General features: G+C 38.7%; 1 protein-coding gene and 1 pseudogene across 2 annotated transcripts in view; one reads left to right on the top strand and one right to left on the bottom strand.

The window, feature by feature from the left end:
- The window catches only part of LOC114464526 (FRAS1-related extracellular matrix protein 2-like), an 85,635-nt gene that overhangs the window by 59,040 nt on the left and 7,488 nt on the right, over positions 1–19,107 (top strand). For both annotated transcript variants that reach the window (XM_028448812.1, XM_028448794.1), the window contains exons 24-26: positions 4,928–5,054; positions 5,151–5,338; positions 6,427–6,573. In XM_028448812.1, the coding sequence (XP_028304613.1) occupies positions 4,928–5,054; positions 5,151–5,338; positions 6,427–6,573 (462 nt within the window). The remainder of the gene's footprint in view (positions 1–4,927; positions 5,055–5,150; positions 5,339–6,426; positions 6,574–19,107) is intronic.
- Positions 8,297–17,264, bottom strand: LOC114464597 (SWI/SNF-related matrix-associated actin-dependent regulator of chromatin subfamily A member 5-like; annotated as a pseudogene).

The raw sequence follows: 19,107 nt of genomic DNA on the forward strand, positions 1-19,107 counted from the left end.
TTCAGTTTGTACAATCTAAACCTGCTGTTAAGAGTCCCAAAATATTGAAAGTGTGTCTTTTGAGTGACCTGTAATTTATTTTGTTTTTGTTTTTGTTTTTTTCTGTTTAGTTCTGGATTGTCAATGTTGTGTATTGTGTTTTGTATCAGTTTTTATTATCTATTTTTGTTGATATGGTTGTTATTTGTTAGTATTAATAAAAATATCACCCTCAAACATTTATAATTTGGGATTGCTTTAGGAAGATGACACATCTGACCATCACAAGCACAGGGAGAACATGCATAAACTGTATTATTAAAGAGTGTAATTGGGATCGATTGTACTCTTTTAATTTCAAAACATAACACAAACATACATAAACAGTCATTGTGTAAGTGACATTTATCGTCCCGCCCTCAACACCACAACTAGTTCCTACAAACCAGTAAAACACTGTAGGTCACTGGTGGACCGGTTCAGAACCAAGAAACAATGACACGTGGTCCTGTGCGGCTCACTGCGTGGTTAGCATTGTGTAGCTGCTAGCATGAATGCTTATAAAACAGGCTGGCCTCACCGCTATTGTAAGATATCACCGCTGTGAGCTAACAACAAGCTAGCCAGCCCGTGCCCAACGAAGGTTTGTTGGACAGATTAAAACCACCATGAGAGCCAGGCCAACACAAAGAAGTAACAGCTCAGATGATTTGTTGCCGTACGTTACGTGCTGATAAGGTTTTGCTGGCCCGACACCCAAAAGGTTTTCTAAACACTCCAATGCAGCCTCCATTCTTTGGTGTCACGGTCTAAGTTTACCTCATACTGAGTTCGATTATAAGCATATATGCGCATGCACACTACCGGAAAATGAATTTTTGCCAAATAATAATATGAATTCAGTTTTGTTTATTTTTGTTTTCAAAGTGAACGAACAGGTGTTTTATTAGTTTAATGGATTAGGTTAGAGTTCGGGTTGCATGCTCGCATATATGCTCATAATCGATCTCAGATGAGGTAAACTCAGACACTGGAAACCAAAACAATGCGTTATCACGCATCAGATCCTGCCTATTTCTGTCCAAATCACAGAGATGCCTATCTGCATTGGATTAGTATTATCACAGGACCTCGGAGTTCAGCAAAATATAGTAGGTAATTTGCGGGGGAATTTTTACTTTACAAATTACTAACACAGCCGATTCGCACGGGATTAAGGCAATTATTACAAATAGCATGTGGTCCCTAGGTAAACTAATCCCGTGGGGAATAGGGCTAATCACAGATTTAAACTGATTTGTGAACAATATTGAGAGAAATAGGTATTTTGTGTATATAGGAAATAACTTCAGATCTTGAGTTCAGCTCATTAAAAATGGGAGCAAAAGCATTATATATTTTTTCAGTGTACATACAGTATATAGGTATTTTTAAGAGGGATTTGTTTTCCACCAGGGAAACTGCAAGGGCAACATATTGCAGTGTTTACTCCATTAACAGATTATTTAGTTTTTCCTTCATGTTTTTATTCTTCCCATTTGTATGGAAAGCCAATTGAACATACAGTATATTAGATGTTTTTTTATATCACAGTTCAGTTTCCTGTACTAGTGAGGTGTTTGACTGCACTAGTTTACTAGTAGAACACTGAAACATGTACTAGTAAAATAGTAGAAAGAAAAATCCTACATGTTAACTAGTAAGGTGATAAATATCCACTAGTTAACTCGTAACATGTGTTTTGTGTCTACTAGTTAACCAGTGAGCCTCAAATTGTTTACAAGTTAACTAGTTAGAACCAAGAGGTCCACTAGTTGAACTAGATTGACTATTTTTAACCTTACTAGTTAACTAGTGAGTCTGAAAATGTTAACTAGTAAGACCCACATGTCCACTGTTATCACTAGTGATGCAGTTACACATTTTACTTGTTTACTAGTGAACTAGTGGGGTTAAAAACGGTTTACTAGTTATCTAGTAAGACCCAAAATGTCACAATTTGCAATCATAGGGCTCTTGTTGGCATTACTAGTTCACAAGTACAGTTTTAAATTCTACTAGTACTACTAGTTCTATTAGTTTCAATTAGTAGATGTAGATGTAGTAGTGTGTGATGTCTGCCGCCACCTTCTGCTTATATTTGATCGTGCGTAACAATGTGTTTGTCTTAATGTAGATGTTGTAAAAAAAAAATTAAAAAGCGATTAAAATGCATCCGCTGTAGGCCATGTCCGGGTGTCAGAAAATGTTAGTTAGATTCCAATGAAAACTTAATGAAAAACTCCTGCTAGTTTAACTAGTGGACATTGAGGCACTACTAGTTTACTTGTAAACTGCATGGGGCTTTACTTGTAAACTAGTACAGTAAAAACTGTTCTCAATAGTGTGACTAGTTGACATTTTAGAATTTACTAGTTAAATAGTAAACATTTCTGAGCCTCACTAGTTAACTAGTAGGGTATGAAATACTCCAACTACTGTGACTGGGTGACAGTTTCTCTTACTATCAATCAATCAATCAATCAATCTTTATTTGTATAGCGCCAAATCATAACCAATGGTATCTCAAGGCACTTTACAGTAGAGCAGTCTTAAGGACGGACTCTTCATTTTATGGATACACACATATGCATATATACGTATATACACATACATTGTATCCCACACCCAACATGAATTCATCATGGCGGCAAGGAAAACCTTCTGTTAAGCAGCAGGAACCTTGTGTGGATCCCATTCCTATGATGAACAGCCATCCACGTTATGCTGTGTTGGGTGTGTGCAGAGGAAAGGGTGGAGACAGAGCCGCTGAGTCTCTGTAACTCCACACTGAGGATCCCACGGACCTGCAAGACAAAAGCCAGAAGGAGTACAGGAGCAAACACACAAGGGAGTAAGCAGACATAGAGGGAGTGTTTGAAAGAGGAATGGGACCCTCTCCGGTCCCTCTCTAACCTAAATGACCTCTCTCTTAACGCCCTCTCCAACCTCTCTCCAACCGAGCATGCCAGACCCCCCCCCCCGGCAGTCTATGCCTATTGCATCTTAATTATGAGCTATGAGCTGGTTCCTAACTAAAGCTTTATCAAAGAGGAATGTTTTGAGCCTAACCTTAAAGGTAGAGAGGGTGTCTGCCCCCGAACCGTGGTTGGTAGATGGTTTCCAGAGAAGTGGGGCCTGATAACTGAAAGCTCTTCCTCCTATACTACTTTTAGAGTTGAATGGAACAACGAGTAGTCCAGCATTTTGAGAGCGTAGTGTTCTGGGGGGATTGTATGGCACTACAAGCTCCTTGAGATAGACTGGTGCCTGTCCATTTAGGGCTTTATAAGTGAGAAGAAGAATCTTGAATTCTATTCTATATTTTATGGGAAGCCAATGAAAGAGAGGCTAATACAGGAGTAATGTGATCTCTTCTCCTAGTTTTAGTCAGTACACGTGCTGCAGCATTTTGAACCAGCTGAAGTGTCTTAAGCGACTTGCTCGGGCAGCCTGCTAAAAGAGAATTACAATAATCCAGTCTAGAGGTAACAAAAGCATGGACTAGTTTTTCGGCGTCGCCCTGAGACAGGATAGATCTGATTTTTAGCAATGTTACGGAGATGAAAGAAGGCAGTTCTTGAAGTTGTTTTATGTGAGAGTTGAAGGATAAGTCCTGATCAAATAGAACCCCAAGGTTTCTAACAGTTGTGCTTTGTGCCAGAGTAATGCCATCTAGGGCAGTTAGGCTAGCATAGGTTTCTCTAAGGTGTCGCGGGCCCAGTACAATGACCTCAGTCTTGTCTGAGTTGAGAAGAAGAAAATTTTGGTCCATCCAGGCCCTAATGTCCTTTAGACAGGCCTCAAGTTTAGATAGCTGATTTGTCTCACCTGACTTCATTGATACATACAGTTGGGTATCATCAGCATAGCAGTGGAAGTTAACAGAGTATTTTCTCATAACATTACCAAGGGGGATCATATAGATACAGAAGAGGATTGGACCTAGCACAGAGCCCTGAGGAACCCCGTAGCTTACTTTAGTGTACACAGAAGACTTATTATTCACGTGTACAAACTGGTACCTATCAGATAGGTAGGACTTAAACCAGTTTAGGGCAGTCCCTGTGATTCCAAGTAATTTCTCTAATCTCTCTAGTAGAATATAGTGATCTATAGTGTCAAAAGCTGCACTAAGATCTAATAAAACTAGTACTAGTTACCTCGAACACTAAAATAATTCTTCACTAGTATAACTAGTTGACATTATGAGTGTAACTAGTTAACTAGTAATAATTTATGTCTTACTAGTTAACTAATAAGATGAAGACAGATATCAACTATTTAACTTGTTTAAATCCTTTAAACCAACTAGTTGACTAGTGTGCAATGTGTAAATGAGGTGGGTGGGGTTATAACAAAATCCTGGGTCCTGAATTTGATGTTATTTTTATTTTGAGAGCCTATTGGAAGCCTCAATCTTCACGTATTCCCCACCTCCTCATTATCATTTTGTGCAACAAGTGTTACTAGTGACATTTTAGATCTGACTAGTTTACTAGTAAAACATGTAAGTCTCACTAGTATGACTCATAAAAACAATGCAAGTGCAACTAGTGGTCATATGTTCTCTTACTAGTTTAACTAGTGGACTTCTTGGCTCTAAGTAGTTAACTAGTAAATATTTTGAGGCTCACTGTAACTGTAACTAACTGTATCATGACATGTATGTTTAAAAACTGCCAATACGTCACATAATTTCTTTTTTGGAATTTATGAGCTCAGTCGTATGTGCAAAATGATGTTTAGGCATGAGGCATCACTCACTTTTGATGAAGACAACTTCCATTTTAATATCGTTTGTTCTTGATTATCAAACAATTAACACAGTGTGGATATTTGCAAGGCCAGTATCATGTGATAAACTTTAAAATTCATGTGAGTTTGTGTTCTGCCTGTTTCCCTTCAGGTGAGCGACCCAGTGTCAGCCGAATTCACCCTCAACACTCACATGTTCCTGCTGTCTAAGAAGGAGCTGTGGTTGTCTGATGGCTCCATGGGCTTTGGAGAAGGCACTGATGCTGCTTTTTCAGAAGGTAACACTGCTTTGTCTCCCTGTGGTCACAGGCTACACCTCAGCTATGTAAAGTTTGTGAGCTTTAAGGATTCTCACTCTTTATTCTTACCTTCAGGCTCCATGATTTATGGGCGTGTGATGGTGGACCCTGTTCAGAACTTAGGAGACTCGTTCTCCTGCAGCATCGAGAAAGTGTTCCTCTGCACGGGTTCTGATGGCTACGTCCCTAAATACAACCCAACCAACAAGGAGTATGGCTGCCTGGCAGATGCACCATCCCTCCTGTTCAGATTCAAGATCTTGGTAAGAGGAAAATGTGCAGAAAGATTCAAGGCTGGGGTGGTACTTAGACCTTTACAAGTCCACTCATTACTCCCCCATAGCGTGGGGTAAGGATAGTGACTTCATCTGAACTCAATATCGATGTTTTCTAACAAACCAACACTTGTATGGAGGACCAATTCTGCCACAATTAAAAATAAATAAATACCTACAGATATACAGTATGCCACATAGATAAATTAATAAATAATTAAAAAAAATACAATACATAAATAGATGGATAGATGACTGAATGGATGAATAATGAAATAGCATTTATGGCAAATATTTAGGTTTGTCATTTATGGAATATATGTTGAGGTATTGAGTGATTTATTTATTCATTGATGGCAAATACAGTATTTATGTATTAAATATTTATCTATGGCATCAGGGCTGGCTTTAGGTCTTTCGGTGCCCTAAGCAAAAGTGGACTTTTTTTAAAAATATGAATATTCAATTAAGAGAAAACATGTACAGTGATTGTAAATGGTATGTTTCATGTTTATTATACCTTTTTCAATCATTATTAAAAAAATAGAAAATTGGGGGAGGGGTGCAATTTGGTGCCCCTCCAGCAGATAGCGCCCTTGGCGGCCGCCTGTGTTGCCTGTCAGGAAGGCCGGCCCTGTATGGCATACATATTTAGGTATTGGGTGATTTATTTATGGCATATATCTGTAGGTATTTATTTATTTGTTCATTTTTAAATGTGGCAGAGTTGGTCCATAACTCTTAAGCGAAAGTCATACATCAATATATCACTTTTAATGTAATGTTTATTCAATTCAGTTCAACTTTATTTATATAGCGCCAAGTACAACAATAGTCATCTTGAAGCGCTATAAAAATATGAAATTCTTAAGAAAAAAGAAAATGCAGTTATAATAAAAGTATACAAACACTACATTTGAGATCGTGAGAGAAACATTGCCCCAATCTGTCGCTTTTTTGTAAAATATAAAGTGTAAACAAATGTATTATCATCTTGCATTAGGTTTGTTAATCTGATATCTTGTTCGTGTCTAAAGAAGATGTTTTTAAATTTGTGTGGGTATCATGTGTTACAGGACAAGGCCCAGCCAGAGACTCAAGCTCCTGCATTTGGAGATGTTTCATTTCAGGCCACTTTGGCCCAAGACACTGCAGGAGCTCTACCTTTGATTAGACAACCTGGGTCAGATGGCTTCACTCTGTCATCCTCCCCACTTTTCCAGGTCAGTACACTACATTACTAAAAGGGGTGTCCCGATACAACTTTTGACTTCCGATACGATACCAATATCGCAGCCTTGAGTATTTGCTGACATCGATACTGAGTCGATTTGATATCAGCACAGATCATGCATACTTTTATTTCTTCATTTGTAGCGTGGAATGTTAGAAAATGCTTGATCAAGTAATATTACTCAGAGAACAACAGTCATCATCAGTGAATATGAGGAAAAACGAACCTATTTATTATTGTACAACAGTTAGTTATGACTAAGTATTTTGATTGTGGACACCAGACATTCCAAGTGCTGAAATAGAGTATTAACAGCACCAGGACTTCTTACAGATCATATCACTTCGCTGTACAGCTGATCTAAATACCGATAAATCATAATCTCTTGTCACTTATTACTATTAACTAATAAAATGTGCTTGTAGAACTGTTGTGTAAAAGCAACATGAGGTGAATTATCACCACTGGTGTGATTATCTACGGCACTTTGCCTAATGCCTGACACATCACACCAGTGCTGATATTTCAGCACACCAGCACTCTCTCTCATGTGATATTGCTTAATTACCCAATGATTACATACATTTTATTCTTAAACATAAGATTATTCAATAATTAACAATAAAAATAAAACATTTTACAATTCAGAAAACCCTGAAAAATGACCTCAACAAATGTGATACAAACTAATTATGTACCAGAGTGCTTACATCGGCGATTTTAGATGCAGCCTGATATAATCCAATAGTCTTTTTTGCTGGTATCGGACCGATATCGCATATTGGATCGGGATACCCCTAACTGGATTACCTGATTCAGACGGGAAAAATAGTTTAACACTCAGCAGCATAGCGTCATGGAGGAGCGTTCCAAAACTCCAAAGTTACCCATTCCACGATTGCCAAATGTGCTACAAGTACAAAGCTTCTACTAAACGACAAAAGAAAAATCCGACTACAAAGCTGGCAGGTAAACGTTTTCGTGACCGCAACAGAATTTATCTCGGAGCTGCTTTTCAAAGATGAAGGGACTTGCTGCTTTTAAAAAGATTCCGAACAGACCAGCATTTGGCGCCATTTCTCATGGACAAGTAATAAACATGTTTTAATCAAAAGTTATGGCACCCTAACAATAAATGTGTAGGTTTTGTAGTTATATGACTTTGTTATGTTCCGCTATGCGCGTGCACAAACGTAGAGGCATAGCTTCTGGTAGATTGGCAGTGGGAGGAAATAGAGCTGTTGAGGGTGGGACATCAAGACGTTCTCTCAGAAACTCCAGATAGCAGCTTTAATGAATGATAATGTTATGTTTGGATATTCTCCTGATGTGCCTACTGTTGATTACTGTGCCTATATGGTGTCATTGAAAGGGATTGATTGTAAATGTTATTTTAGTCTTTTAAGAATATTTTTTACACTTGGTCAGATGAATGTGGCTGAAAACATATACAATATATTTTGTATATGACATAGCAAATTATATAACACCCTGGTGAAACTTGAATACGAGCTCTTAAGTGTTTGTTGATCAAGTCTGAAAACCGTGCTTTAAAGATCATATTCAACAGGTGATGAATAGTTGTAATATGTTATTTGATGGTAAAGTTACTGGTCTAATCACTACTACTATTTAGATGGATGAAGACTTATAGTCCTGAATACAAATGACTGTTTTTGAAGCAGTCTTATTCAGAAAGAACGCACAATTACTTCTATTAAAAAACTTTATTTTATTTTTGACTTAACAAAGGAACATGAAAGAACTCAATCAACTTCACAACTTCAATTTTTTTCTGCGCCCGCCTTGAGTTCCCTCCGACTTTCGTTTCTGTGCCTGAAAAAGAAATGAAGTTATTATGAAAGATGAGGTCAAAGCTGTGGTGCTACATTGCTATTAAACAACACATTTTGTGAGATGAAATGGAAACTTACAGATCCGGTCTTTGGGCCCCTTTTCTTTTTCTCAGCCTTCTCGCGCTCCTCCAGCTCCATGTTCTCTCTTTCAATTAGTGTGATCAGAGTGTTGCAGCGCCTCTGAAGGTCCTACATACAAAACATTACAACGTTGATCATGAAATGAGAAGCGAAAAGTAAACACAATTATAACGGGAAAGTTTTTTAGTGCAAACTCACCATGGAGGTCCTGGATTTGAGAAACCAGTCGAAGCGAAACTGTGGCGCGCGTCGGATGCACTGACGAAGCTCATCATAGACGCTCTCTTTGTCGAAGCCAAGCTTGTGGAGCATACAGATGAGGAAACGATCCTCTTCCTCTAAGTAGTTCTTGACTTTGTTAGTGCCATAAGATATACGCAGCTGATGGAAGGGTGCAGTGTAGCGTCCAAACTTTATAGGAGTAGGTGAGAAACATAATAAGTAATCATGTTTCATAGGAAAAGTGAAACAGAACTGAGAGTTTATTGACAGACTCTTTACCTTTGAATCCAGAGCTTTCTTTATGCTGATCCTCCTCTGGATCCTGGCTTCTCCTCTTTCTATCTGGGCCATGATCTTCTCAATATCTTGCAGTTCATTGCAGCGTTCCCAGAAAACAGCTGAAAAATATCCAAACGGGGTCAAATGATGCTTTTTGTGTGGACTGAAAAAATTATTTATTGAAAAAAGTGTATTACCAGAATATTCCATGACTTCCTCTGGAGTCTTTCCTTCGACCTCTCGGGCAATGTTCTCGATATCATCTCTTCCCCACTTCTCATTGGCTTTGATAAACTGGTTAAAGTCACGTTTGTTCCAAATAGTAATCCCTGCAATACATTATTGTAGGTCAGCAACAAAGTGCTTGAGAAGGACTCAAGATTGACTTCATCTGCATCAGCAAATAAACTGTACCTGCTGTAAAAGAGCCTCCTTCTCCTCCAGCTCTTCCTCAGATAGAGCCTCAGCTTCATCGATCTTCGCCTGCTCTTCTTTCTGGACCTGCGCTGAGTTTGGCAAGTCTGGGTTACGGGGAACCTAACGAGACAAACACATGGATCAATGAAGGGACGTCACTAAATATTAAAAACATTTATCTAAGTGGAAAAAAAAACCATGTTACCACTTGTACCTTATATCCAATGGTTTTTCTGTAAAACAGAATTTCCTTTTCGAGAAGCTCAAAAAGACGTGGTGGGAAGAACTGGAAGTCCTGAACATTTGGCTGCTTGGGAGGACGAGGAGCCTAACAAAAACAAACCATCCATGATATTCAAAAATTGTATCCCTTCCTTCAACTGACACCATAAAAATGATTTAAGTCTGAGGAGGTTTTACCTTGGGTGCTTTCGGCTCAACTGACTCTCAGGAGCTTCTCTGAAATAAGCATCCACAGCGTAATTGGCCTTCCTGTCTCTCTTAGGTGGTTCAATCCAGTTCGTAATGACCTGGATGTGATCAAACCAGAGACAAGCCTCATTAAAAAAAAGAAGAAGCTGAGAGCAGAAACGACTGGTCCAGACGAGATGATACTGTTTGCCTGATTCATAACCAAATATGTTAAGGTTTCATTTATTCAGACAACTGTTCATTCAGAAATCCACTTTGATCTCCTGGCATGTTCGACTGACAACTGCCAGTTTTCGTCAGAGGCATCTGTTGATCACTTTGATGTTTCCTTTAAAATTTACCTGAATTCCACATAGTAATTCCTGCAAAAAAAACTTTTAAAAAAAAACATCAAAGCGATCAGCAGACGCCTCTGACAAAAACTGGCAATTGCCAGTTGAAACATGTCAGGAGTAGGAATGGCCGATATATTGAGAGTTAAGATATATCAAATTTTATATTTTGGCATTGTAGAAAACTAATATTGCATATATATATATATATATATATATATATATACACAGACACACACATTTATAGCTTTTTTTGGTTTAAAAATACTTGTTTTAGGAGTCGCTGCTTTCACTACTTCTCAGAACAGCATAAAAAGCTCAGTTAGATGGATTTCTGACTGTGTACTAACTCAGATCTTTCCCTTAACAAGCCACACTACAGATCTCACTCACACATGCTGTCCCTCATCGGAGAAAAAGCCAAAAGTGGCACATATTGTGTAGCTTTTTGCTAATAAATGTGCCTGTGTGGCAGTTCTCTGAATAAGTGAAACCGTAACATATTATTGAAAAGACAAAAAAAAAAATCTTGCTGAAACCGCTTCATTACCTTCTTCTTCTCTCTGTAGTCCTCGCCTTCAAATGTGTACACGCTGCTGTTCTCTGTGTCCATGGTGAAGTTCCTCAGAGAACTCTCGCCCAGTGTAGACAGCTTTTCCTTCATCTCCATAGTCTGGCACATAAAAACATGGCAGTATGAAGTGACACATCATGATGAAGGCCCTTTGTAGAAGCAGATGATCTGAGTCGTTAACACTTACCTTCCGTTTACCGCGCTCCAGGATAGCATCGATGTCATCGTCTGTGATTTCGCTCTCTTTGGAAGCGAACACGTGTGTGGCGCCGTGACGGATGATGGAGAGCATCTCATCTTTGCCCAGTTTGTTTGCACTGGGATCCACCAGTCGTCCTGGAAAATAAAAGTACATAAATATAACAAAATATCAATTAATGTTTGAGCAACTCCACAGACACGAGGCGAATAAAAATACTTATTCATCCAATGGAAAATTAGATTCATTCACATTATTTCCTCCATATTGTGTGATGGACAGCACATTACCTTGCTGAATGACAATAGAGTCCAAGCGAAGTTTCATCTCAGCTCTTTCTACAATCCTTTCTTCCACCGTGTTTTCTGTGATGAAGCGGAAAACGCGAACCTGCTTCTGCTGACCAATCCTGTGAGCTCGGTCCTGATGAGGAAATTTACATATTGATTACAAATCATCGTGCCTGAAAAGAAATATCTGCTACTGCCTCATCACATTACTACCACTGACCATGGCCTGCAGGTCCACTTGGGGATTCCAGTCTGAGTCGTAGAGAATGACCACATCAGCCGTCCGCCAGATTAATCCCAAGACCACCGGCCCTGGTGCTCAGCATGAAGAGGAACTTTGAACTGTTCGGCTCATTGAATGCATTGATGGAGATCTGCAATGTAAAAAAAATAAATAAAATAAACTGCTGATTATCAACTCATCCAAAGATTCCAGTATCCAACCATAGAATGTAAAAAGAATGAATGGGACAAGCTCCCAGGGAAGTGAAGCTTTTATTTTAGAGCTCCCCTGCTGACTGGCTGCAGTATAGGTCATAAACCCCACCTCCTCAATGAAAACAGATGGGATGTTGGTTAAACTGTAAAGTTAAAATACTCATCATATAATTTTTTTTTCAAACCTAAACTCTGCTGTGATCATTAGTTATTTTCACCCAACATTGTGTTCCATTGCTCATTTTTCTGTGAAGTTTGTTTTGAATAACTTATTTAAGGTTAAAAAAATGGGACTTGACATCAACTGACAATGATTGACAGCCGCAGATCTTGCGTAGCTCTCTTCATGAATAGCAGTTACGTCGTGTAGAAAAGCCGAAATGACATTTAACTAGATACTGTATTTGAGTTGAAATATATTGTGGTTTTGTACTAACTTCTATAATCTGAATAACTTGTTGGTAGAATTTCCAGCGGGAAAAATACTTATGTTCTTGGCGTAGCTGGGCTTGCGTAACTCATCAGGGCAGTATGCTAAATGGGCGGGGCGTGTTACCAGAGCTTTCCTGCCAGACCCTACTGCGCAGACTCTCCAAATTATGTCAAATTTGCGAGATAGAAGTGCCCCTAAGTGCCGTATTTTGGCTTCAAGAACGGTGAGCGGAAACAGCTACAGTGCACGCCAACTGTAACAAATATATACGTGCTTATTAAAGTAATGATTACCTGTCTCTCTTCGTGTGGCGTCTGACCATCCAGGCGACAGTAACCATAGTTCCTCCACATGCAGTAGTCCTCCAAGATGTCCAGCACCCTGGTCATCTGACTGAAGATGAGCACACGCGAACCTACAAAGTTCCAAACAAACAATATCCACTTGATATTCATTCTCACTTTGTCGCTGTATTTTTCTAGTAATTCATGAAGTGGTTTTTAAACTTTTTAGATGATTTACATACCCTGCTCCTTAAGTTTGGGCAGCAGCTTGTCCAGAACCGCCATCTTGCCACTGTTTACCACCAGGTGGAGGTCAGTTGTGTATGGGGGACCTGGTTCGGCCCCGTCAAACAGGTACGGGTGGTTGCAGCACTTCCTCAGTTGCATGAGGACGTTTTGCAGACGCATCTTATCCATTTTTCCCGCAGAGTTCAGAATGTCAATGTCCTTCATCAGAATCTTGGTGTACCTGAAAGAAAGAGTGGGAACATCACCATTAAAACGCACAGGTTAAATACAAAGATGCTTAGGGAAAATTTTAAAAAATCAATTAAGAACAGTTTACCATTCTCGTTGCATCTTGCTCAGGCCCCACATACATCTTGATCTCTTTTTTAGGCAAAAGAGTCTTCTCCACGTCAGCTTTGATACGACGCAGAAGGAAAGGACGCAGAACCTGCACAAGATTTATTTTAAATCATTTTCAGTGGTGCTTTACTTTTCACAGCTAGAAATATCTATTTCAGGCATTAAATACGTACAGTGTGAAGACGTTCAACCAGCTTAGTATCACCCAAACAGTTGTTCGTGTCAAACCAGGAATCAAAGTCCTGAGAATGAAAAAACAAAAGAGAGAATTAGTCACCCAATGATTAAGCACCTTTTAACTTAAGCAACTATTTTCTAATATTTTGTCATGTTCACCTCTGAAGAATTAAAAACATCTGGCAGCAGGAAGTTCAGCAGAGCCCAGAGTTCATGAGGTTATTTTGCAGGGGAGTTCCAGTCAACAGCAAACGATTGGTGGTTTTAAACTCACGCACAATTTCTGACAGCTATAAAAACCAAAAAAAACAGGTTAATTTCTCTCTCCACAGTGTATTAGAGATGAGTGCAGACGTGAATTTTTTCAAGTTTAATTACTAAACTCTCTAACCTTTGACTCTCATTCTTGATCCTGTGAGCCTCATCGATGACCAGGTATCTCCAGTTGAACTTCTTTAACACGGCCTTTTCAATGATGAGCATCTCGTATGACGTTACACAAACGTCCACTCACCGGGCAGCAGCACGTCTCGGATCAAGCGGTCTTAATGAAAAATGACAATTTCATAATGATTTTTATAAGCTCATTATGGAATAATGCATCAAAAACTATGTGTGATTTCTTTCATTTCCAGCCATAAAGAGGCAACACTCCTTACTCTCTTGTCTCTGTCTCCAATCAGACAGACAGCACGAAGGGAAGGCACCCAGCGATGAAACTCATTCATCCAGTTATAGAGCGTTGACTTAGGAACGAGGACCATGTGTGGACCCGGAATGTTTCTGTAGTGCTTCATGTAACCAAGCAGGGAAATGGTTTGGAGGGTCTTTCCCAAACCCTGAAGGAAATTAAAACAAATATATTGATGAGTAACTGCACATAAAACCACAGAAATGACTTTAAAATCATATAAACACTGATATAAAACAAGCAGTAGCAGGAAATAAACTAAGTACCATTTCGTCAGCCAGGATGCCGTTGATTCCATTTTCATACAAAGATATGAGCCAGTTCAAACCACGGACCTGGTAGTCCCTCATTTTTCCAGATTTGACATCTGCAGAAGAATCAAAAATACAGATTATCATATGAGCTGGTTTTGCCTGCAAAGCAGTTTGTCACCGGTTCTTAACATAATTAAGACTGTAGCTTACAGGAGGGAGAGTCATCGAAGCAAGTGCACACATTAGTAGTCTTTGTGCTCTCACTGAGCAGCTCTTCATCTTCCTCCTGCTCTGTGCGGCGATGACGGTTGCTATTAACCAAAGAAATATTACACCTGTTTTTAAGCTTTATAAGTAAATCTTCTGGGTAGAAATGATTCTGTGATTCTGCAGTGACTATAACACTCACTCTCCAGCCGACAGAAGGTTCTGTTTCTCATCTTTCTTGATACGAGGATGTCCTGGCTTCATTTTTAGCGGTGAGGTCGGGGTCTTCTGGGCCGTTGGTTGGATAAAGTGAGCAAAGAGCTCAGTTTGCTTCAACAGATACTCAAATCTGTTGCTCCGGTCTGTTTGCTGCAGGAACAAGGGCTGGTTAGTTTGTCTATCTGAGACAAAGGTGAAAATTAATGTAGGAGAAAAAAACAATGTTTACTTACCACTTTCTCTTCATATCCTGGGGAAACATCTTTGAGTTGAGAAGACGAAGGGGAGGACGATGCATCTTGTCCATCAGGACCAGCATCAGAAGAGGAATCTTTTCCAGCATCTGAGGAGTCAGTCTTCTCCTTTAAAAGATTTATGGAAATACTATAAGTGAGGGTATGTTTGACCAATGCATGTTAAAAAAAATAAATGAAAAATAAGTCATTAAAAGGCCATACAAATCAAATGTTTATTTAACGCAAAATAAACTTTTATTTGGCATTCAAAATGTAAATATTCCAATGTGCACTAAAAGATATTTCGTTACATCAAGCTTGTGAAACCGGACAAAAGCACAAAATAATTGAGATACATATATACACAGCAGACATGTTTCATGAAACATAAAGTTAGTTAGATATGTTGAAGAGGTAAAGCCACAGATTTGTTGGCTTTTTTTTTGTTGTAATCTGTGCTTTAAAATGTATATTTTATATTTATTTAAGTCTAAATAAATCTGAAATAGTTTATTATGAAACAGATTGATTTATTGCTTGTGTTCATTGAAAAATACATGACAAGAGGCCCTTGGAAAAATAATTGCGTATCAAATCGCGATATTGAGAGAAAAATAAATAAATAATCGCAATTAGATTATTTTCCAAAATTGTTCAGCCCTCACACACACACCAATATGTGTCAGATCCTTGAAATTATATTATAAGTGTCATTAAAATGCAATAAATAATAAATAAATAATCGCAATTAGATTATTTTCCAAAATTGTTCAGCCCTCACACACACACCAATATGTGTCAGATCCTTGAAATTATATTATAAGTGTCATTAAAATGCAAGGTTATAATTTCAGCATAGCCAAGTAGCACAAACACAGAGCAATCGAGAATTAAATCTTTGTCACTAAATTACACCACAGTAGTTACTGAGTCTTAACATCTAAAATGATGGATAAACAATATTTTTCGAAAATATGTGGCGTACTTTGTAGTAGATAGATTTGTTTCAATATTTGTATTTATTTTTAACTTTCCTTAGCATCATCTGTTGGGCATCATAAGGGACAACTAATGGTTTTATGAACGTTGCTATTTAAAAATGTACTGATATTAGTTCACAGAACAGAAGGCTAAACAGCTCAGTAGCTTCCCCGTCTCTCTGCCACCAGTAGCCCCATGAAAACAAAGGGACACACCGGGCTTATCGTCCCGCCCTCAACACCACAACTAGTTCCTACAAACCAGTAAAACACTGTAGGTCACTGGTGGACCGGTTCAGAACCAAGAAACAATGGCACGTGGTCCTGTGCAGCTCACTGCGTGGTTAGCATTGTATAGCTGCTAGCTGATATCAAAACATGGCTCCAAGAAAACTTCTTATCTTAAACAGTAATAAATCAGACATACTCCTCATTGGTCCAAACTCCCTCACCCAAACAGCCTCTGACTTTCACCTCACCATTGATAACTCTACCCTGTGTCCCGCCTCTGAGTGCCGTAACCTTGGTATCATTTTTGACCACCACATCAAACAAATCATGAAATCACCTCAAAAACATCTGTCGTCTCCGTCCTTCACTTTCCTTCCCCGCCGCTGAAACCCTAATTCACGCCTTCATCACATCCCGCCTTGACTACTGCAATAGCATCCTCTTTGGTACAACCTCCACACTCCTAAATAAACTCCAATACATCCCAAACGCAGCTGCCCGCCTCCTCACCCACACCCGCTCCCGTGACCACATCACCCCTGTCCTCCAAAACCTCCACTGGCTCCCCGTTCCTCAGCGCATCGAATTCAAACTCCTCCGTCTCACCTATAAAGCCCTTAATCAGGCATCCTCCTACCTCACTGATCTGCTCCACCCCTACACTCCCTCCCGCAGCCTCCGCTCCTCAGACGCAAACCTCCTCACTGTCCCCAGGACCAAGCACAGAACCTGGGGTGAGCCTTCAACATTTAAACCACCCACTCACTCACTCACTTCTTTTCTCTGTCATATTTTCTTGTTGTTTTTATGCTGTAAAGTGTCTTTGCGTGTCTCGAAAAGCGCCTTTAAATAAAATGTATTATTATTATTATTATGAATGCTTATAAAACAGGCTGGCCTCGTCGCTATTGTAAGATATCACCGCTGTGAGCTAACAACTAGCTAGCCAGCCCGTGCCCAACGAAGCTTTGTTGGACGGATTAAAACCACCATGAGAGCCAGGCCAACACAAATAAGTAACAGCTCAGATGACAAACAAAGCTGAAAAATGACTGTCTTTCTTTACCTCTGCCCCACCGACTTCTTCAACTTCCATTGGTTCTTCCCACTGATCCGTGTAGTTTTCGCTTTCAGACATTTTCCACTACTTCTTTAACAGTAACAACAGACTGGTCCGGTACGTGTATTAGTGTGAACTTCAAAGCAACACTGTGAGGTATACGAGTGAATTCTCTCTCTAAATTAGGACAATCGAAAACGAGTTGCCAAGGTAGTTAGCTAAACAACAATTCTCTCGCGTCGCTATGGAAGCCAGTTTGCGCCAAAAAAAAAAAAAAAAAAAAAATCACCAAGGAAAGTCATAATTATGAGTTAGAAAGTCATAATTATGAGAAATAAAGTCATAATTATATAATTATGAGAAATAAAGTCATAATTATGAGAAAGAAAGTCATAATTATGAGATAGAAAGTTATAATTATGAGTTAGTAAAGTCATAAATATGAGAAAGAAAGTCATAATTATGAGCAAAAAATTCTGGTTTGGATCTACAACCAAACTAGACAGACACAGACTACAACGGATAATCAGGACTGCAGAAAAGATCATTGGTGTTGATCTGCCCTCCATCCAAGACTTATACCTGTCCAGGGTCAGGAAACGGGCAGGTAGCATCACTGCAGACCCCTCACACCCTGCACACATTCTTTTTAAACTCCTCCCCTCCGGCAGACGCTACAGATCACTGTACGCCAAAACTACCCACCATAAAAACAGTTTCTTCCCCCAGGCTGTCACTCTGATCAACACTAAACAGTCATAGAGTGTCAGACCCATTCTGTTACTGTGAAATAACCATGGAACTAAACATAACAACCCTGGATCAACCTGTCACTGTGAATGTTCATGGACATAATATTTTCATTTAAATGTTCACCTGCACTACTCATCAATGCACTACTGCACTATTATCTTATTATTATTATTATTGTATTTTTATTTTTATTTTATTTCGTTATTATTATTATTATTATTATTATTATTATTATTATTATTATCTTGTTATTTTTATTTAGTTTGCACATATTAGTCTAACTACTCTTATATTTATGTTTATACTTCTTTTTTTATTTATTTTTATTTATTCTAGTTGATTGTTTTTATTTAATGTTACACTACCTGAGAGAGCACAGGTCACCAAGACAAATTCCTCGTGTGTATTCATACACTCTTGGTCAATAAAGCTGATTCTGATTCTGATTCTGATAATTATGAGATACTTAAACTCATTTACAGCAGCTTGTTCATGTGGTGAGCTGACACTGAGAGATGGCTGATAAGACTATCACAGACTACTTTAGACAGGGCTTTACAAATGATGTAATACTTTGCTTGCAAATTCACATAGAAATATGCTGAGTAAACGCACCCTTGAAAAGATACTAAGCAGAAAGAGGCTCTGGCGTCGAAAGGATAAAACTGGTGTGGCTATAGTAGCACAGGTTATTGAACAACAAATAGAGATGTAACGATTAATCGTAAGGCAGTTAAAAATCGATTCATAGGTATCACGGTTGATATCGATTTTCTGAAAATTGAATCGCAGTACTTTTTTTAACCAGCAAGTGTAGGCGGCGGGCGGAGTCTGCTAATACTTTCTTTCTGGCTGCCTTCTACTCTTAAATATGTTAATAAATGATTCATTACCCCTTTAGCACAGAAAGAATATCTGCAATATTACTTGAATATCTGTAAAAGTCACGGTTTTATATTAGCTCTGTCTGCTAGCATAGCATCTCTTCTTCACTGCAAGATATCTGCATGCCAACCGACCACTGTATTACCAGCGCCCTCTGCTGGTCCAAACAAATATGACGTATATCGGTGCAATGACGGTTTTTTTTTTTTAAAGTCCAAATGTTAAGGCACAAGATACATTTTCAGTTGCACTTTTAAAAAGAAAAATAACTATTATGCAGTTTTGCATTGTTTATTATGGAACCAGAATTTAAATTCATAGGCTTCTTCATTTGTATTATTCCTTTATTTATTTCATTCAAGATTTATTTTTGGTGAAATTGCATTGTTTTGAATAGTTTATCAA

The sequence above is a fragment of the Gouania willdenowi genome, chromosome 1, assembly GCF_900634775.1.
Source record: "Gouania willdenowi chromosome 1, fGouWil2.1, whole genome shotgun sequence".
Taxonomy (NCBI): Eukaryota; Metazoa; Chordata; class Actinopteri; order Blenniiformes; family Gobiesocidae; genus Gouania; species Gouania willdenowi.